At 36.5% G+C, this 18,137-nt stretch overlaps 1 protein-coding gene across 10 annotated transcripts in view; it reads right to left on the minus strand.

The window, feature by feature from the left end:
• ATP13A3 (ATPase 13A3) overlaps positions 1-18,137 on the minus strand; it is an 82,925-nt gene that overhangs the window by 9,314 nt on the left and 55,474 nt on the right. For 4 of the 10 annotated variants that reach the window (XM_081138353.1, XM_081138350.1, XM_081138355.1 and 1 more), the window contains 5 exons: positions 16,063-16,240; positions 14,201-14,388; positions 11,318-11,406; positions 6,783-6,863; positions 5,103-5,192 (listed from right to left, as the gene is read on the minus strand). In XM_081138353.1, coding sequence (XP_080994479.1) covers positions 5,103-5,192; positions 6,783-6,863; positions 11,318-11,406; positions 14,201-14,388; positions 16,063-16,240 — 626 coding nt within the window. The remainder of the gene's footprint in view (positions 1-5,102; positions 5,193-6,782; positions 6,864-11,317; positions 11,407-14,200; positions 14,389-16,062; positions 16,241-18,137) is intronic. The other 6 variants (XM_081138354.1, XM_081138356.1, XR_013998876.1 and 3 more) reach the window with 5 other exon arrangements.

Raw genomic sequence — 18,137 nt, forward strand, 5'->3', positions numbered from 1 at the left:
ACTGAGAGGAGCGTTCTAATGTTAACATCCAAAATACCTTCACGATTAAGAAGGGCTGATTTGCTATAGCATGTCCTGAAACATGTTTCTACATTTGCCAGTGGAGAACAGCAAAATACTTTAAAATGAAAACTCTTTTAAATTTTTCCATATTTGGACTTGGTAGGTCTTCCCTTTTTTATTGAGACTACCACCAGGAACCCATTACTCGTTCCTTCTCCAAAACTGTGGTGTGGGCACGTGGCAGCACGGAGAACACTATAAATAATAACTGAGTGTTTTTAAAGGTCTGCTTACTTTGTCAACAAAACACAGTAAGCTGCACTGCTATCAAGAATGTATAGGCAAAAACTGTGGTCACAAGTAAGGCATACTTTACAATTCTGGGGGGAGAGGAAAGGTACAGATTTGAAGACTAGCCATCTAGCTAAAATGGGAGTTATTACCATCACCTTAAAAGAATCCCAAAAGAAAATATTTTGCATTAAGGTACAGAAGAGACTAGATAAAGGATTTTTCAGGTGATCCAAATAACCGACAATTGCTTTCTAGGGTAGGCTCATACATAACAAACCTTAACATTTAATCTGAGGTGAGGGCTCACTACTTGGATCTATCTTTCTCCCATGTATTTAAAGTCTTCAATTTAGTTGCAGAAAAGATCATTGTTCCTAAATCAATCTGAAAGCTGTCACTTTTTACTTTATGGCATGTAACACTGTTAAAGGATCACAGAAAAAGGTTAATGGTGAATGGTGATTTTAAGAAAATAAAACAACAACAAAGCAGAAACATATAGGCCTTGTCTGTCCAGATGAGCCGGCAGGGTTGAAGGGCAATGCAGAGCAGGCTGAGTTAAGGAAAGTCACAGCCAAGTGGATTCAAATGGAAGACACACATACACAGCTCTAAATCCATCGTTCCCTACCTGTGGGAAGTGAGGCAAGCAATAAAATTAAAACCAATTTCACTGCAACCAGAATCACAATTGAATAGTATTCTTTTTTTTTTTTTTCAAATCCTCACCCAAGGATATGTTTATTGATTTTAAAAAATTTTTTTTTAAAGAGAGAGGAAGGGGGGGAGGGAGAAACATTGATTGGTTGCCTCTCATATAAGCCCCGACTGGGAATCGAACCCGCCACCTTTTGGTGTACGAGATGACACTCCACCAACTGAGCCACCTGGCCAGGGCCGAATAGTATTCTTTTTACATCAATGTGTATGTTTTTAAAAATCCTCATGTCCCTATTAAAAGCAAGGTACACTTGTTATTCAGAAAAATAAATTAAGTCACAAGAAACACTAGGGATACCCCCTCCACTGTAATTAGACACATATTTTGTTCCTGTGCTCTCGCCTTTCTCAAACATCATACACAAAAAATACACTATAAGCAAGCATAGGTTTGTTAGTTTACAAGCACAAACATACCATACACATCCTCCAACACAATATAATTCACTGGTAGAGAAAACAAAAGGTGTTACTGGCATGCTGGAATGAGAAATAAACCAAGGGAGAGAAGATGGTGGCAAGAGGAGAAAGGCAAGCACTGGGCAACAGGAAAGCGAAGAACGGGGGCATCACAGGACTCAGAGTGAGCACTCGGGTCTCCCCGAGCACCTGGGCACAAGTCTCTGAAGCAGGAGAACACAGGAGCCCCAGCAACTGAAGCTTTTGGTTTGCTCCTGAAAGGAAACCCCAGTTAAATAACCAAGTGTATCCCTCAGAAAAGGGAAAGAGGCTACCACAGACCAACAGAAAAACCACAAAGAACTTTCAAGAAGATCAACAGCTACAATTCTCCTGCTTCTCAGACCATTACAAACTCTTCATTCTAGAACTCCAATGCCAGTTTAATCTTTACAGTGTCTTTTAGAAAATGTTTTCATGGGTAGCATGTAAAATATAAAGCCATGCTTGTAGGAAATGTTATAATGGTACTATGGTTTTCATAAAAGTCTTCTTCCATACCAATCCTGAATATAAAACCAATAAGGACAATCAGAATTAGCATTCTATCTCAATAAGCTCAAACAATATTCTAAGTGGCATATAGACTACAGCTAGCACTTGGATTTGCCCCCAAAAAGGAAAATGTAATCAGGCATAAATCCTCAGGCAGGACCAAAATACACAATTCTAGTTCTACATCTACCACTAAGCAGCCTCAGTTTACCAGAGGACAGGCACCAATGCTTCCCAGTAAGAGAACATGCAGTGCAGATCTTCTCCAACAGGGTAAAGCTGTACAGAAACAGATGATGAAACCCTCCACTGAAAATTTTTCATTCAGTAGAGGTCAAGGGTGAAGTTCAAAGGCATTTTTTTGAAGAATACTTTTGCTTGAAAATCACTAATATATCAGTAATTTTTAAAAATTTTTTTTTGGGGTCACAGAATAAGTATTAACATCTGGGGGAAAATATTTAGCTACATAAAAGTTTTAACTTTGATTATTTGCACGTGGTTTACTTAACTTGTTTTCAATTTGATTCAGGCTACCAAACATCCTTAAGAAAAACAATCACTATGGGAAATAAATTAGTATTATGTAAAAATTCTTCCTGTATCTAAATTAGGTTCGCTGCATGAATGTTCAGTAGGCCAAGAACACAGTATCTAAAATGTCTACTATTAAGTAAAAAATTATACTTAAAAGTTTATTATGTCTTTAAAGGATAGGAGCTTTTGGTATAGAAATATAACGGAGCTGGGTCAGGATAAATCTGAATCTGGATTCCAGTTCTAACCCTGTATCCTCATCTGTGAAAACCAGGAGAGAGAAACTAAGGACATCCATATATCTGGAGGTGGTCGTAAGAATTAGAGAATTCATACAAAATGCCTCACACAGTGTCTACAATAGAACGTAGGTATTGAAAACAGTAGCTATGTCTGTCTCCATTTTGCCCTGTGATTGTCACATTAATTTACACCTGTATGGTCCCATGTATGTGAGGCAATGTGGTAGAGTGGGAAGAACACTCCTCCTAAAACCAGAAACCCTGGCTTCAACGCCCAACTCTGCCATTTCGTTAGATGCAAAACCTTGGCAAGTGGACTGAATTTTCTCTATGTATAAAATGAAATTAGAAATGCCTTAAAATTGGAAGGATCCTGGAAGTGCATAGTGCCTTGCAGGTCACCAGGTATTTCTGACATGGTTACTAGAGATTTCCAGGTGAGGTTTTTGACTTCCCAATTCAACTAAGGCCTGAAGCCTAGTCCAGGGTCTTTAGCTTTCCACCCAACTCAATGGGCTGGGTGTATATGGTAAGGAAGGAAAAGGAGAGAAAGGTTTTCTTCCCTGACATTAATACAGAAGGTTGGGAGCAGCAGTCTGAGAAGAGCACATGGGAATCTTGGTAGAAAGTGCACAGAATGGGCAAATGTGGAACAGGAGTTTGGTGAGGGAAAACTACAGCAGCCCCAGAAGTCGTAGGTGTAGCTGGCCAGCCTTGCCTTTACTTTACTTTTCGCCTTATGGCAGAGTTTTTCAACGTGGGCACTACTGACACCTTGGACCACATCTTCTGGGTTGTCCTGTGTATTATGGTAGGATGTTTACTTAGCAGCATCCCTGGCACCTACCCAACTACATGCCAGTAGCAGCCCCACCCCACCCCTAAACTGACAACCAAATATGTCTCCAGGTACTGCCAAATGTCCCAGGGGGAAGAGAGATGCCCCTGATTGAGAACCACAGCCTTACAGTAATATGACTAACTAACTGGCTCTTGAAGGGTCACAAATACAGTGACACCATGTTACACACACAAATGTCAGAAGGCAAAAGTATATCATTCTAAGAGGTTATAAAAGCTCTTTTTAAAGCCAATAATTTAAAAAAGTGCTTTCTTAATCATGACCACAGAAAATGAAGACTAAAATTCTTTTCTAGTCAATGATCCTCAGAACTGGTAAGCACATGGGACATGCTGGAGCTACCTGCTCTAGACCACTCACTCTCTCCCTTCACTCTCCCCTAAACGCTTTAGAGGTAGGACTGCACATGAGAGACACAAACTCTTAAAAATAAGGACAGATACTTATTAACAAATGTTTAAAAAATAGAGATGTAGCAAGTGATAGAATTTTCTGCCATTTAATTTTGGTTGAAAAGTGAAGAGGGATTTCCAATTCAAATGTTTTAAAGGAGCTACTTGGGTTTTTAAAAAAATAAGTGAATGACCCAACTCAGCAATGCCAAGGAATCTTTTTGAACTCTACAAGCTTCCTTGCATGGCTCATGATGAGCAAAAGATTTAGATTCAGAAATCTTTGGTAAAAGATTGAGAATACCTCACCCACCTACACACAGATGGGTAAGAGAATGAGGGGGGAAGCTTTGCACAGCCAAGTTCTCTGTACCCAAGGAGCTGTAGAGCTATATGGAATTCAATGGCATCAGTTTAAAAAATAAGACTAACCTATTCTATAAAAAACTATATGCCAATACCGTAACTAGGATATGGGCTTTAGTCATCTGATTCTCTTCTCTCTTTATCACAGAGCTTGCATATCTTTCAAATAATAGGCTATATAATGGGTCAAAAAGTAGAAAATCCTAAGCCGTGGTTTATATACAAATGAGCACTGTCTGAAAATTTTTCTGAATGACGAGAGACATATGTTGAGCAAAGCCTAAAAGCTACTCATAATTAAGATACAGTAATAAATCAGAAATAATTGCTGAAAATTCTGACCTTTGGACTCTGATTCATTTAGAAATAATTCCCATTTCATAACTTTGTTTACATAAATCTCATTTAGCTTCTAATGGGATTCATGAAAACCAAAAACATAACATTTAAGTCAGAAAGAAATGGAAAAATTAACTCTCACCACTGAGGACAAGACCTTTACACACACATGACAAGGATTGGAATGGAAAAGAGACTTATGAAATTTCTGAAGTCCTGAAAAGCCTGAAACAGAGGTTTGCCATGAATTTTCTAGGACTCCTTACAGGAAATGAAATGCCAGGCATAAGGAAAGAGTTGAAGCAACACACAACAGAACAGCACTCTGTAGAGTACACAACTGAAAGAGTCTAGATATACATGAAGAATTGAGAGCAAGTGCTGATTTCCAACCTGTGCTGGCTGTGTGGTGGTGAAGCGATACTCTCCTTGTCTGTCTCGATTGAACACAACTTTCCAAAGGACCATGTCAAGGCAGAAGCTCTGAGAGATATTCCAGTGAGTTAAGAATTAAAAATGACTAAGTCACTCTTTATAAATGTGCACATTTAAAAAGGATCACACAATGCTGAATCATCAGTGAAAAACATGATTTGACTTTTATATAGAGAATTTCTGTTAATATTGCAAAAGGGCAAAGAATAAAAACATGACTTTTATGACAAATATAAATCATCATAAAATTCTTGATAAAATGGGACCTCTAAATTTTCCACAAAACATGACTTTTATATGAATAATCAGGTCTTTCCCATATTAAAATAATGCTTATAATCCAAAGTCTTTTTCTTAACAATGAGTTATTTCCATTCAGTATTTAAAATTAATTCTATACCTATGTGTAGCTATATCTATATATGAGTATGATTTCATCAGAGTCCAGCAAAAATAATTATTTTGCTAGTGAGCAAGAATAACAAATTACAAGGGATTGTGAAAGGATTCCCTAAAAAAAATAAAATGTTTTTAAAAAATATATTTTATCTTAAACATTTGAGTGAAAAGATGAACTTATCCTATAGAAAAAGAAAAGCTTTTAAAATATAATGTTTTGGGTGCACTCTATTGGTCATACAATAGCAAGAATACATTCCACTGGGCAACTTAAAAGGATCAGTATCATAATATACATGCTGCCCACTATGGTCCAAATTTAGATACCAAGTCATCTTTTAGAAAGATAACAAATTAAGCATAATTTCCAAGTCTAGAACTATTATCACTACAGTATACATTTTACAAATTACCTAATTTTAATTCAAAATCATGCCCTATGGAACCTTAACTTAAAAACCACAACTGTTATCTCTTCCCGTTTCATATACTGCTACTGTAGGACTGAATAGTAATAGTTTGGAGAACAGACAAAGTTATACTAATAAACAGCAAATGAGAACTCAGTAGCTCCTTTTATAGAAGTGGATCTAAAGGTGATCCTAACAGGAGAGTAACTCTACAATGTACAATGGATCAAAGAATACTTAAACCTTTAGAGGGAACTTAAAAGCAAATATCAAGGAGGAAGTTCCAGTAATCAATGCTGAGACTGGGTAAATTCATAACGGTCATTATTTTATATTCTCAAAAAACTCTCTTATTATTAATATTTACAACATTTCATGGAGAAAGCCCCCTTCCCTTTTCTTCCTTAAATGGGAGATTTTACAGGACTTGGTGGTACCAGCCCATTCTGATTTCTTGGCCACCAGTTTATGGGCTGCCTGAGCACCAACACCCCCCCACCCCTAGCTTGGTGGTTTCTTCTTTATTGATGTGCCTCCTAACTTCCCCGGACAAGTCTGAGCACCAATCTTCTTTCTATCAGTCGCTAATTTCTGCTATCTCATTGCTTATTTTCTCCTATCTGTATGAGTGCAGCTAAGTGATATCCCTTAATATGACTACTATCAGTTAACAGAAAATGTCAGAAGAAAAGGCTAAATAAATTTAACTAAGATGAAACTGAACCTTTGTGGGCTTCCAAAATGCTACCTGTCCTCTGCCCCCATTACCATTAAATTACCAAGAATCCCAAAGCAGCAAGGTAGCCATTTGATTATCTGAAGTGCTTACCTCCATCATGATAGATACAAGGGCATTTACAAAAACAATGATGAGCATAGTTATACGCCACTGATATGGTACACACACTATCTGTAAGACAAAAATTTTTAAGTTAAAATTGTAGTATGTAGTTGATATTTATAGCATTATATCATAACTTTAAAATCAATCAAATTCCTATTATGTACCACCAAGCACCTTCACACAGAATACCTACTCAATTCTCAAAAGTGGCACAAGGGAGACATTAATTATGTCCACTGTTCAGATGATAAAACTCAAAGGGCAAATAACTTGAGGTTAAAAAATATTCAAGTGGCTGAGCTTAGTGTCAAATCCTAATCACTCAGACTCAACAGCCCTTGCTCTACTAGATCATAAATTTCGAACAAGTCCCCATTTTAAAAATAAAATCCTGTTTTTAAACAATGAGGCAGACAAATACTGATATAACAATGAAGTATTACTCAAAACACTATACTGTTATAAAGACAAGTTCATAAAAGAACTATACATATCAATTTAAGAAATATAATCTAAGTTTTTACTTTAAAATCTGTGATTAATTTATACGGCCTAAAAAAAAAAAAAAAGAAAAAAATCCCATTCATGCATTCATCCTTTTAGCAAGCAAACATTCACTGAATGAGTACCTAAGATACTGTGCTAGGTGCTGTGAAGTGATATGACCTAATGTTTTAGAAAAACACCGATGACTCCAGCAAGAAGGATTTGAAGGGTGAAGACTGCTATAGTAATCCAGGGAAAAGACGATGGTAGCTTGAACTAGAGTGGTGGCATCATAATAAGAAATATGTATTTGGTCTCTGTCCCTGGTTCATGACACTTAGCTCTTAAAACTCTTGTTATTTCCTGAGTGAGGTAGATGACAGGAGTCTCTTACACAGAGCTTCTAAATCCCTTGGCATTTCCTGTGGATCAGAAATGTTTTTTGTTCTAATGAGGCTACTCTTGGTGGCTCCTGGATAGCCTCAGGATGGGAACTGGTCACCAGAAAGACTAAGCCATGATTAGAAGCCTGGACCTTTCAGCTCCACTTCCTCATCATCAGGAAAGAAAAGAGGAGCTGGAGATTGAGTTAATAATTTATCATGCTTAGTGATGAAGTCTCCACTAAAAAATCCCTTAACTAGAGGCTTTGGAGACTCCTGGGTTGGTCAACACATCATGTGCTGGGAGGGTGGTGCATCCCAGCTCCACAGGGACAGAAGCTCCTGTGCTCAGGACCCTTCCAGAAGACCTGAGTCTATGTAACTCTTCATCTGGCTGTTCATCTGTACCTTTATTATATTCTTTATAATAAACCAGTAAACATAAGTGTTTCCCTAAGTTCTTTGAGCCATTAAAGCAAATTATCAAACCTGAAAAGGGGATTGTGGGAACCAATTTATAGCTGGTTGGTCAGTACAGGTGACAACCTAGGACTTACAACTCGTGTCTGAAGTTGTGGTATAGTCTTGTGGGACTGAGCCCTTAAATTGTGGGGTCTGCACTAACTCCAGGTGGTTAGTGTCAGAACTGAATTGCAAGATACCCATTTGGTGTCCAGAGAGTTGGAGAATTGGCTGGTGTGGGAACAACTCCCACACATTTGGTGTCAGAAGTGTTGTGAGTAGAGGAAATAATAGTTTCCTTTTAGGTGACAAATGGGACTGGAGTAAAAAGAGAAACAAAGATTCAGCATAAGAAAACAGAGAAACTATCGACAGACTGGCTCTAAATAGAAATGAAATAGGCAAGGACACACATACACACTTCTGACTGGGTAAATGGTGGTACCAAGAAACGAAGACAAAGCCAAGTTGAGGAAGAAAATGATGAGCTTAGTTTAAAAATGCTGAGTGTGGGAACTGATGGGTGAACCACGCAGATAATATTCAGTATGTCAGTGGAGTTCAGTGAGATCTGAATATGACAGCTAGGCTAAGGGAATAGAGTCAGGGGTCTTCATCACATAGACAGTGACTATGGGTGAAGCCATGACTACAGGTGAGATCACCTGATGTACAGAGTAAGATCAGGGATAATTACAGAAATGTGAGGAGCACAAAACATGTACGGAGCATGTGGAGGGTTTGGAACCACAATGGAGAATGAGAAGGAGGAGTTACAGAAGTGGGGGAAACCACGAGGGAGCAAAGCATCACAGAATACCAGGAATGATGGCATGGCTAACTTGTCAAGCACTGCTGAGGAGTCAAGTAAAAATAATAAATAAAGAAATTAATGGGACGAGTCCACTGGACTTAAGAAGGAGGCTGCTAATTACCTTGGCAAGGGTAGTTTCAGTAGGCTAGCAGGTGTAGGATGCAGACTAGATGATGAGTGCGCGGGAGGTGGGCTGAATTTTCATAGCACTCTTTGAAGAAATAATTTGACTGTGAAGTAGACACGTGTGGCAGGAGAGAAATGTGTGTTCTGTTTTGTTTTCTGCTTTTGCTTAAAGTGCTTATCTAAATCCTTCAATGAAACGTGGGGAGACACACTCATACACTGCTGATAAGATTATAAACTGTCAACCTATTCAAAGGTCAATAACACAGTACTAATAAAAATTAAAAATTCTAGATGCCTTTTGACTGAGCAATTCCACTTCTGCACATTTAACCTCCAAGTTTATATATTTGTCCTTCTTAATGAAGTGTACAAGGATTTGCAATACAGCACTTCTTATAATAGCAAGACACTGGAAACAACCTAAATATCCATTCAAAGGGGATTAAATTATGGAAAAGTCCACAAAATGGAATACTCATCCCACAAAGCTCATATAACTTTGACATGCAAACCTCTCAATGACATACAACAAAGGAAAATTAAGTGTGATCTCACTCATGCAAACAGAAGCAAAAAATCCTAAACAAAATCATAGCAAACCAAATCCAGAGAGTATTAAAAAAATGCATCATCACCAATTGGGTTTATTGAATGCAGTGTTAGTTCAACATTTAAATACCAATCAACTAACTATAATTCCCCACATTCTCTAGGGAGAAAAACTGTGACCATTTCAGTAACTGTAGAAAAAGCATTAGGTAAAATTAATCATCTATTTATGGTAACAACACTATAGAAAAAAGCTTCCACAACCTTATGAACAGTATATACCAGAAACCCAGCCCACAATATATCCAATGGTAAAATATTAGGAGCATTCCCTTTAGAGTCAGGGACAAGACAAGCATATCACTACCATTACAACCAACATTACCAAGGTTAATAGGCATGAAAAATACATACAAGGCATAAGTAGTGAAAAATCAGAAACAAAACATTTGTCATTATTTATAGATGATGACTATCTAAAACAGAAAAGCCCAGAGAATCTAAAAATATTTAGAATAAACTTTGACAAGGCTGCTGTATATGAGATGAATATACAAGACAACTGTACTTTTAGTGGGCTTAACTGCTGTATTTACATTCTCTACAGTAATATACCACTCTTGTTATTTGTACCTGGAATGTACCACCCCACCTCCAATCTTTGGTTCACCATTTCTCATTCCCATACACTAAAAGACATGTACATAACAGCCCTGTTAACACAGGGAAAAGAAATAACCCAATTATTTAATGATGAAAAATGGAGAAGTGAATTAAACTATAATTCTATAGTGGAATACTATATAGCAGTGAAAATGAAATGCATTTATCAGCATAGACGAATTTTATAAACAACGTTGATGGGACAAAAGCAAGCCACAGAAAAATACAGATAGCAAGACACCATTTTCATAAAGTTCAAAAGCAAGCAAAATTATCTTTTATGACTTCATACCTATATAAGTGTATAATGAAAAAGACAATGAGGTAAAAAATTAGAATAGTGGTTCTCTCAGGGTGTTTGGAAAAAGGTACACAATACTGCCTTAATGGTGTTGGTAATGGTACCTTTTTAAGGTTTGATAATAGACTCATGGGTGTTATTTTGTTACTATTATACTTAACAACTTAAATATGGATACATACTCTTTTGTATAAAACAAGTATTTCATCATTCTTAAAGTTTTTAATGAAAAAAAGTATGGAGAACTCAATGGACAGTGAAGAAGAGGCAGTATGTGTAGACTACTCAAGAACTATGTTGGTAAGGGACAGATAAATAACAGAATCAAAGCTTTTTATTTTTAAAGACCAAGGGACATGCGTTTGTAGAAAAAGGGAAATGGAACCAAAAGCAAACAGAAGAAACAGGAAAGAAAAATAAAATAGCAAGTAGAGTCAATAAAAGCTACTGTTTTAATTGTTTTTATTCTTTATAGGGTATCTTTGGGTTAATATAACTGTATCTTAGAAAATTCAGAAAGAAGAGATCCTGGAAAAAAGAAATGCAGACACAGTTGAGTCTCTTTCCCCCATAGCACAAAAGGGATAGATTTTAAGCCATAGCAAACATCCAGAAGTCTCACTTGGCTGTGTAAATTTCATGTAATACTAATGTGTCATTTTCTGTTACTGTCCCAGAGACTATCACTCCTCAGACAACCAGCAATAATTGATGTGCTTAAATTAAGCCTTACCTGAAGAACCTGGTCAATAGAGGCAACTGGATGCAACATGATGAATAATATGAAAACATACAAAATAGTCACAGACAAAACAAAAAGATCTGAAAAAGTAAAACAATTAAATTAGTATGTTCCTTTATATAAAAAACCATATAATAACAACTGGTGCGCTGTCAAGCCTAAATTTGGTTCTGAATACTGAATGCTGCTATTTAGGTTGATGAAGTATATAAAGTAGGCTCTATGTTACTTCCTAGAGTATGATACATCATTCCGGACCAAAGGAATCATTTATGTGATGCGAAAATAAACAGCATTTAAAAAAATAAGACCTTTACGATCATTTGTATTTCTCCCACACAGACAGATACTTTGTAAGATAATCAAGCTAATCATAACTCACAAATAAGAGACTAGACTATGTATTGCAAAACGAGGTTATCATTTAAACATGTATGCAATGACAATTATTGTTGATTGTAAAAATGCTGAATATTTATTCTCAGTATTAGGTATGTTATAATCCTAAATAGAGATATTCTAAGTTGAATGTAAGTATATTTCTGTTAAGCAAGTCCCACTTTTTTATTGACTTTTTCCGTGAAAATGTTTCCACAGAAGATGTTAGCTAAAACCTAAAAACTGAGTTGATTTACTATGTTAAATGTGGACTACCCCTATGGCTTGCTGTGATAGCTAGGAATGGTAAATCCCACCCAGTAGTACTTTGTACCACTTTCCCAACTCCAAAAACAAAACTTCCTGCTCATGGCCCTCTAGTTAACTGTGTGCATACATGCATGCATGTATACAAGCACATCTTTACATAATGAGCCATGAGAGAGGCTCAGAAATTTCCCAACTATATTGATAGTCCTCAACTTTTCTTCCCTTTTTTCTTGGGTCTGAATATTTATTTACAAGTTCCTCCTTGAGGTCAGCTTCAAACTCAAACTTTATTAAGACCATATATAACCAAAACTTTATCATGAAGTCTTCAGATTAGGTACAGGAGTCAACAACCTATTTTATAGACTGTAAATGAGGGGGTCTCAACAGTATTATTAAATGTGGGAATCATTTGTAAATATAAACTTTATTAATATGTCAGTTCAAAATTACAGGACAATATTTATTGTTCAATAAAAACAATATTATGTGTTATATATACATATTATATTATTTTGTAATATATAAGTTATATAGTCATTCAAATAGTTATTATTAGCATCAGTTAAAGAAAAAGTGTTTAGAAAATTCCAGTTGGAAGTACACAAACACACAAACTAAAAAAATAATAATAATCAGAAAAATGACAAAAAGAAATGTCAGAATACAAATGCCAAAGAGAAATGTGGAGACAGAAGTTTTGTTTCAATAAAGTAACAGACCATATTGAATGTTTTTCAAATCCTATTGCATTTTCACAAACTATAAGCAAAAATAGATTTGCAATCTAGTTCCTGGCATGTTGCAAGAAGAAAAAATTTACTCAGGCTCAGAAACTTCTTACATCTACCTCAACACTGTTTCTCAAATTTTCATGTCTTTCTCCTAGAGCAACCCCTTTGATCACACCTCTAAAACTCTGCCAAGATCTCCACGTGAAGGAGAAAATAAATAATGGAACCTTTTCTCTGTTCAGCCAGAGGAGAAAAAGAGGCACTATTCAAAGGAATTTGACAGAAGAGGTAGGTGGCTGGCAGATTTAAATAACCACCCAAATGAAAAGAACAATACGGATTTCAACCAAGAATGGAAAAATCAGGTATTCATTTTGGAGAGGTAACAGTTTCTAGTGGATTGTGCTCTCAGCCCCTGGCTTTTCCTGGCCTTGTCAGTAATTTCTTAGTGATCCTACTGAATTACAAGCAGTACTCTTCACCAGAAGAGAGCTAGCAAAACAAATTCTGTGCTGGTGATTAAGGGCCACGGAGAATGTTCCTCAAGTTAAAGGTTTAGATTGTTTTAGATTCTGCCACAAACCTACGTAAACAAACGCTAGCAAGTCATTCTGAGTCAAATTATTTTAACTATAAAATGGGGATATAATGAGGATCCCATAGGAAAGATTTAAGTACATAAAATGCAATATAATAGGTAAACTCAAATTATTATTAAATATATCTCAGCTTATGGTATAACAGATTTGTTAATGACACCAGATCCTTTTGATGGAATATTACACCACAGTAAGGCACCATAAAGGATTTCCTTCATACTCCCTTTTTTTATTCAAAAATAAAACCTTACATAGAATGAAAAAGCCCACAAATCACATGGCAGAAGAGACTTAACTTCAGGTGGAGAGTACACTATGCAGTATGCAGATCACGTGTTATAGATCTGTGCACTTGAAACCTGTATGGTTTTATTAGCCAATGTCACCCCAGTAAATAAAAATAAACAAATAAAAATTTTAAAAAATGCTATGGCAGATAATAAGTCTACCAGGCACAACTCTCCATTCTACTGGCCCCTCCTTCAGGATGCAAAGGTGACAGAAGGGAAGAAGTCCAAGTGAGCACTGGCTATACCCATGTCAAAAACGAAGAGCAGACAACTGTGCTGTGCAGACCCCAAAAGGAGAGTATTACAATTGATGAACCTGTTCCTGCTTCTAATTCTAACTCTGCAATGGGCTGTAAAAATAAAAGTTGGAGCAAGAAGTAATCAGATGTGAAAACCAGGAATGTTTAGAACTGGTGGCTTTAATTTTAAACTTAGGGTGGCAGCTACCAGGAGAATAAAATAAGACAGTAAACATCTAAATCACTAGGTTTATTCTATTTGTGAATATCTTTTACTTAGAAAAGACAGTTTCAATTCTACTCTTCTTCCATTATTTTTAAAGAAGGTAAGCAGGATGGGAATCAGAGTAAATGCCAAACTTACAATTCTTGTAGCAAGGTTGCCTGAAAGGTTTTCCTTTTGAAAAGGCAATTGCCACTATGAGGTACTGAAAACTGGAGATAAAAAACACTGTGGTATTTTCATAATTTTGTATATTATGTGGATCATCTTCAGTTTCATTGTACGAATGTGAGGAATTTCCATATAGGCTTCCTGTTGTATTACAAGCACTAAAACACACAAAAAATTTTTATGTTACTAAACACAATACCAATTTCCCAAAAGAAACAAATTTTACCTTAAGTGCCTTGAATCACTATCATAAAATAAATAGAAATGAGGTATATAGAAAAAGATTCAACAATGTTAAGGTTAAGATATATAAAACAGGTAGATGAACATTAAGAGTTTTTTCACCTTAGTCATATTCCAATCAGTTAAAAACTTAGAAGAAACTTCATTAATTAATAAACCCCTCTCGCTTTTTAAATTTTGGGAGAAATTTTAGCATAGTGAAGGTAAACAGACCTTGGGTTTGACCTTACCTCTACCACTTTTTAGCTATAACTGAGAAAATATTATTTCATTTTGGAGCCCGTGTCCTGACCTATAAGTGTGGATATCACCTGCTCATTCAGAGGGTTACTGTGGGGAACGAGTAAGAAAGGGTATGTAAATGCCCAGCAATGCACTTGGCATTGAGATGGCCCTCAACATTCTCCAGCTATGGCTCTACTTCTAGGTGGGCAAGACTGTCAAACATACATAGGACTAAGTATAATAGTCTCCAATATCCATTATTAAAACATCAGCTATAATAAGCACAGTTAAGCGATAACAAAATGTTAATCTGCTACAAATCTGGAAAGATTCTTCAGAACAACCCCATCTATTCCTTTTCATACCCAGTGTTTATATGTACATATAAGCAAACAATAATACTAAGTTTCTAAAACTTTAAAGACAAGTAACCTCTTTCAATCAAGCAAACTAAATGTTTAGATCTAGAAATTTAAATCTACGAAATTACCGTAAGAATAGTTTATGTTTAATTAAAATATTATCATGATTTGTTAACTGTAGAACACTCTACCCATAAACAAATAATACTTTTTAAAAAAAAATTTAGGGGAGATATTAACCAAAGAACTTATATGCATAACCCATGGACACAGATAGCGTGCTGAAGGCCTGGGGGTGGGGGAGGAAGGGGGGGCAATGGGGAAATAAAAGGGGACATCTGCAATACTTTCAACAATAAAGATAAATTAAAAAAAAAAAAAATTAGGTTTTATGCCGTGACCGGTGTGGCTCAGTTGGTTGAGCGTCATCCCATGCACCAAAAGTTCACTGGTTCAATTCCCTGTCAGAACACATGCCCAGGTTGCAGGTTTGGTCCCCACAACTGGGGTGTATAGTATAGGAGGCAACCAATCAACGTTTCTCTCTCACAATGATGTTTCTCCCTCTCTCTTCCTCCCTCCCTCTAAAAAATCAATAAAAACATTTAAAAATCAATAAAGACAATAAAAAAGAACTTAGGTTTTAAAATGTCATTTCCTAAACTGGGATTAGAAAAGTTAGAAGCACCAACATTCTAAGTTTAGAAGAGACTCTAGTGATTAATTTCAACTTTCTTGATTTTACAGGTAAGGAAAGCAAGTCTCAGTAGCAAATTAACAAACTGATCCAACGTCCCATCTTGGTAGTGATTATTAAGATCTTGCCAGACTATCTTCTTATTCACAGAGGTTATCATGATATAAACTTAAACACAGGCCAAATTACTTAAGTGTTTAATCAAGCTACATGCAAAATTTCTATACAAATATTTATATTTATTTTTACATGCATGTATGTCACACACACTTAGCACAGTTTTTTAAATGGATTGACCAGCTTACTCTGACTGTGGATTCCATTCTTCATACCAAGGCTGCTGCTTGACCCAAAAAAACCCCCAAGATTGAAATCCAATGCAGATGATGATCTGAGACAAAACGGAGAAGAGAAGGGCCCCCGATATGAGACCTGAAGGTGGTCGTTGTGACACAAGTTCCTTCCAGGCAGGATTTAAACTCACTACATTAAAAAGAAAAACATGGAAGGTTTGTAGCTAAATTAACTTGTCACTATAAAATACATAAGCAGATTCATCAGGAACTTTAAAAATGTGTTTTTGTCTAACAAATCTTTAATATGAAAAATATCTGAAAACCAAGCCAGATGTCCATAAATAATCTGTAAACAATTAAGGTTTTTCCAAAAATGATTCAGGAGTACTTTTTAAATTATTCTACTGAAATTAGGAAACACTAGTACAAGTAAAAAAGAATACTAAATATAAGCATATAAACTAAGATTAATCACCACCCTATCTAAATCTTTAATTGCCAAACTACAGTTTAAATAATACAGCCCAGACAGCGTGGCTCAGCAGCTGAGTGTCACCCAATGATCCAGGAGATCGCAGTTCGATTCCAGGTCAGGGCATATGCCTGGGTTGCGATTTGATCCCCAGTAGGGAACGTGCAGGAGGCAGCCAATCAATGGCTCTCTCATCATTGATGTTTTTATCTCTTTCTCCCTTCCTCTCTCTGAAATCAATAAAGACATATTAAAAAAATTAAAAAAAAGTAATACAGCCCGGCCGGGCGTGGCTCAGCGGTTGAGCATCGACCTAGGATCCAGGTGATCAGGGTTTGATTCCCGGTCAGGGTACATGCCCGGGTTGCAGGCTCAATCCCCACTCAGGGCGTGCAGGAGGCAGCCAATCAATGACTCACTCATCATTGATGCTTCTCTCTCTCTCTCCCTCTCCTTTCCTCGCTCTGAAATCAATAAAGATATATTGAGGAGAAAAAAAAGTAATACAAATTTCTTCCTCTTAAGGCAACATTAACAAAGGTTTGAAGCAATATAAACATAACAGTAACATAAAAAAAGGCTTTGTTTATTAAGGTGGTATCCACTGAGTTTCTCCACTGTAAAGTTTCTATTTTTTTCTCTGTACATAAATAATTTGTATACTAAGGCTATGTAAAACTCTTGTTCCTCATCAAACTTTCATTCACTAGTTTTTTGGGGTTTTTTGAGGAGGGGGTGAGAGGCAGAGAAAGGAAGAGAAACATTGATTGGTTGCCTCCTATACTTGTCCTGATTGGGATTGAACTCACAACCCTTTTTAGGTGTATGGACTGAGACACCCAGCCAGGATTCAATCGCTAATTTTAGCATCCATTAAAGACTGTCTAGATCCTTAATAAACTGATGAACAGAATAGATATAATGACATGGAAGCATGGATCAGACTGATGAATCTCAGAGGGATGGAGGAGCGCAGGTGGGTGGAGGGGGAGAGATTAACCAAAGAATTTATATGCAGATATGCACAACCCAAGGACACGGACAACGGTGTGGAGAGGGATTGGGAAGGGGGGTGGAACGGGGTGGAACGGGTCAATGGGGAGAAAAAGGGACATCTGTAATGTTTTAAATAAAAAACAAAAACAAAACAAAACAGACTGTCTATGACATATTATAGAACTGTACACCTAAAACCTATATGATTTTATTAACCAATGTCACCCCAATAAATTCAATGAAAAAGAAAAAAAATGGTCTAAATAAGTCATTCTCAACCAAAATGATTTTGCCCCTCAGGAAACACTTGACAATGTATGGAACTACTTTTGGTTGTGACAACTGGGAAAGTGTTACTGGCATCTAGTTGGGGAGAGGCCAGAGATGCTGGTAAGAACCCTACAATGCACAGAATAGTCCCCCCCAACAACAAAGACTTATTTGGCCTAAAATGTCAATAAAACTAGACAGGATTTTCCAAGGTTTAAGTCCATCATTCCATTCATTCACTTATTTGTTCATTCATTCCCTGTCTGCCTGCCAGTAAGGACTTGCAAATTTTTATTTGATTAAATGGGTCAGATCCCATTACCATCATTATTTATTTTGGTGTGAA

The sequence above is a fragment of the Miniopterus schreibersii genome (genome assembly GCF_964146895.1).
Source record: "Miniopterus schreibersii genome assembly, chromosome: 5".
In the NCBI taxonomy this organism is placed as follows: domain Eukaryota; kingdom Metazoa; phylum Chordata; class Mammalia; order Chiroptera; family Miniopteridae; genus Miniopterus; species Miniopterus schreibersii.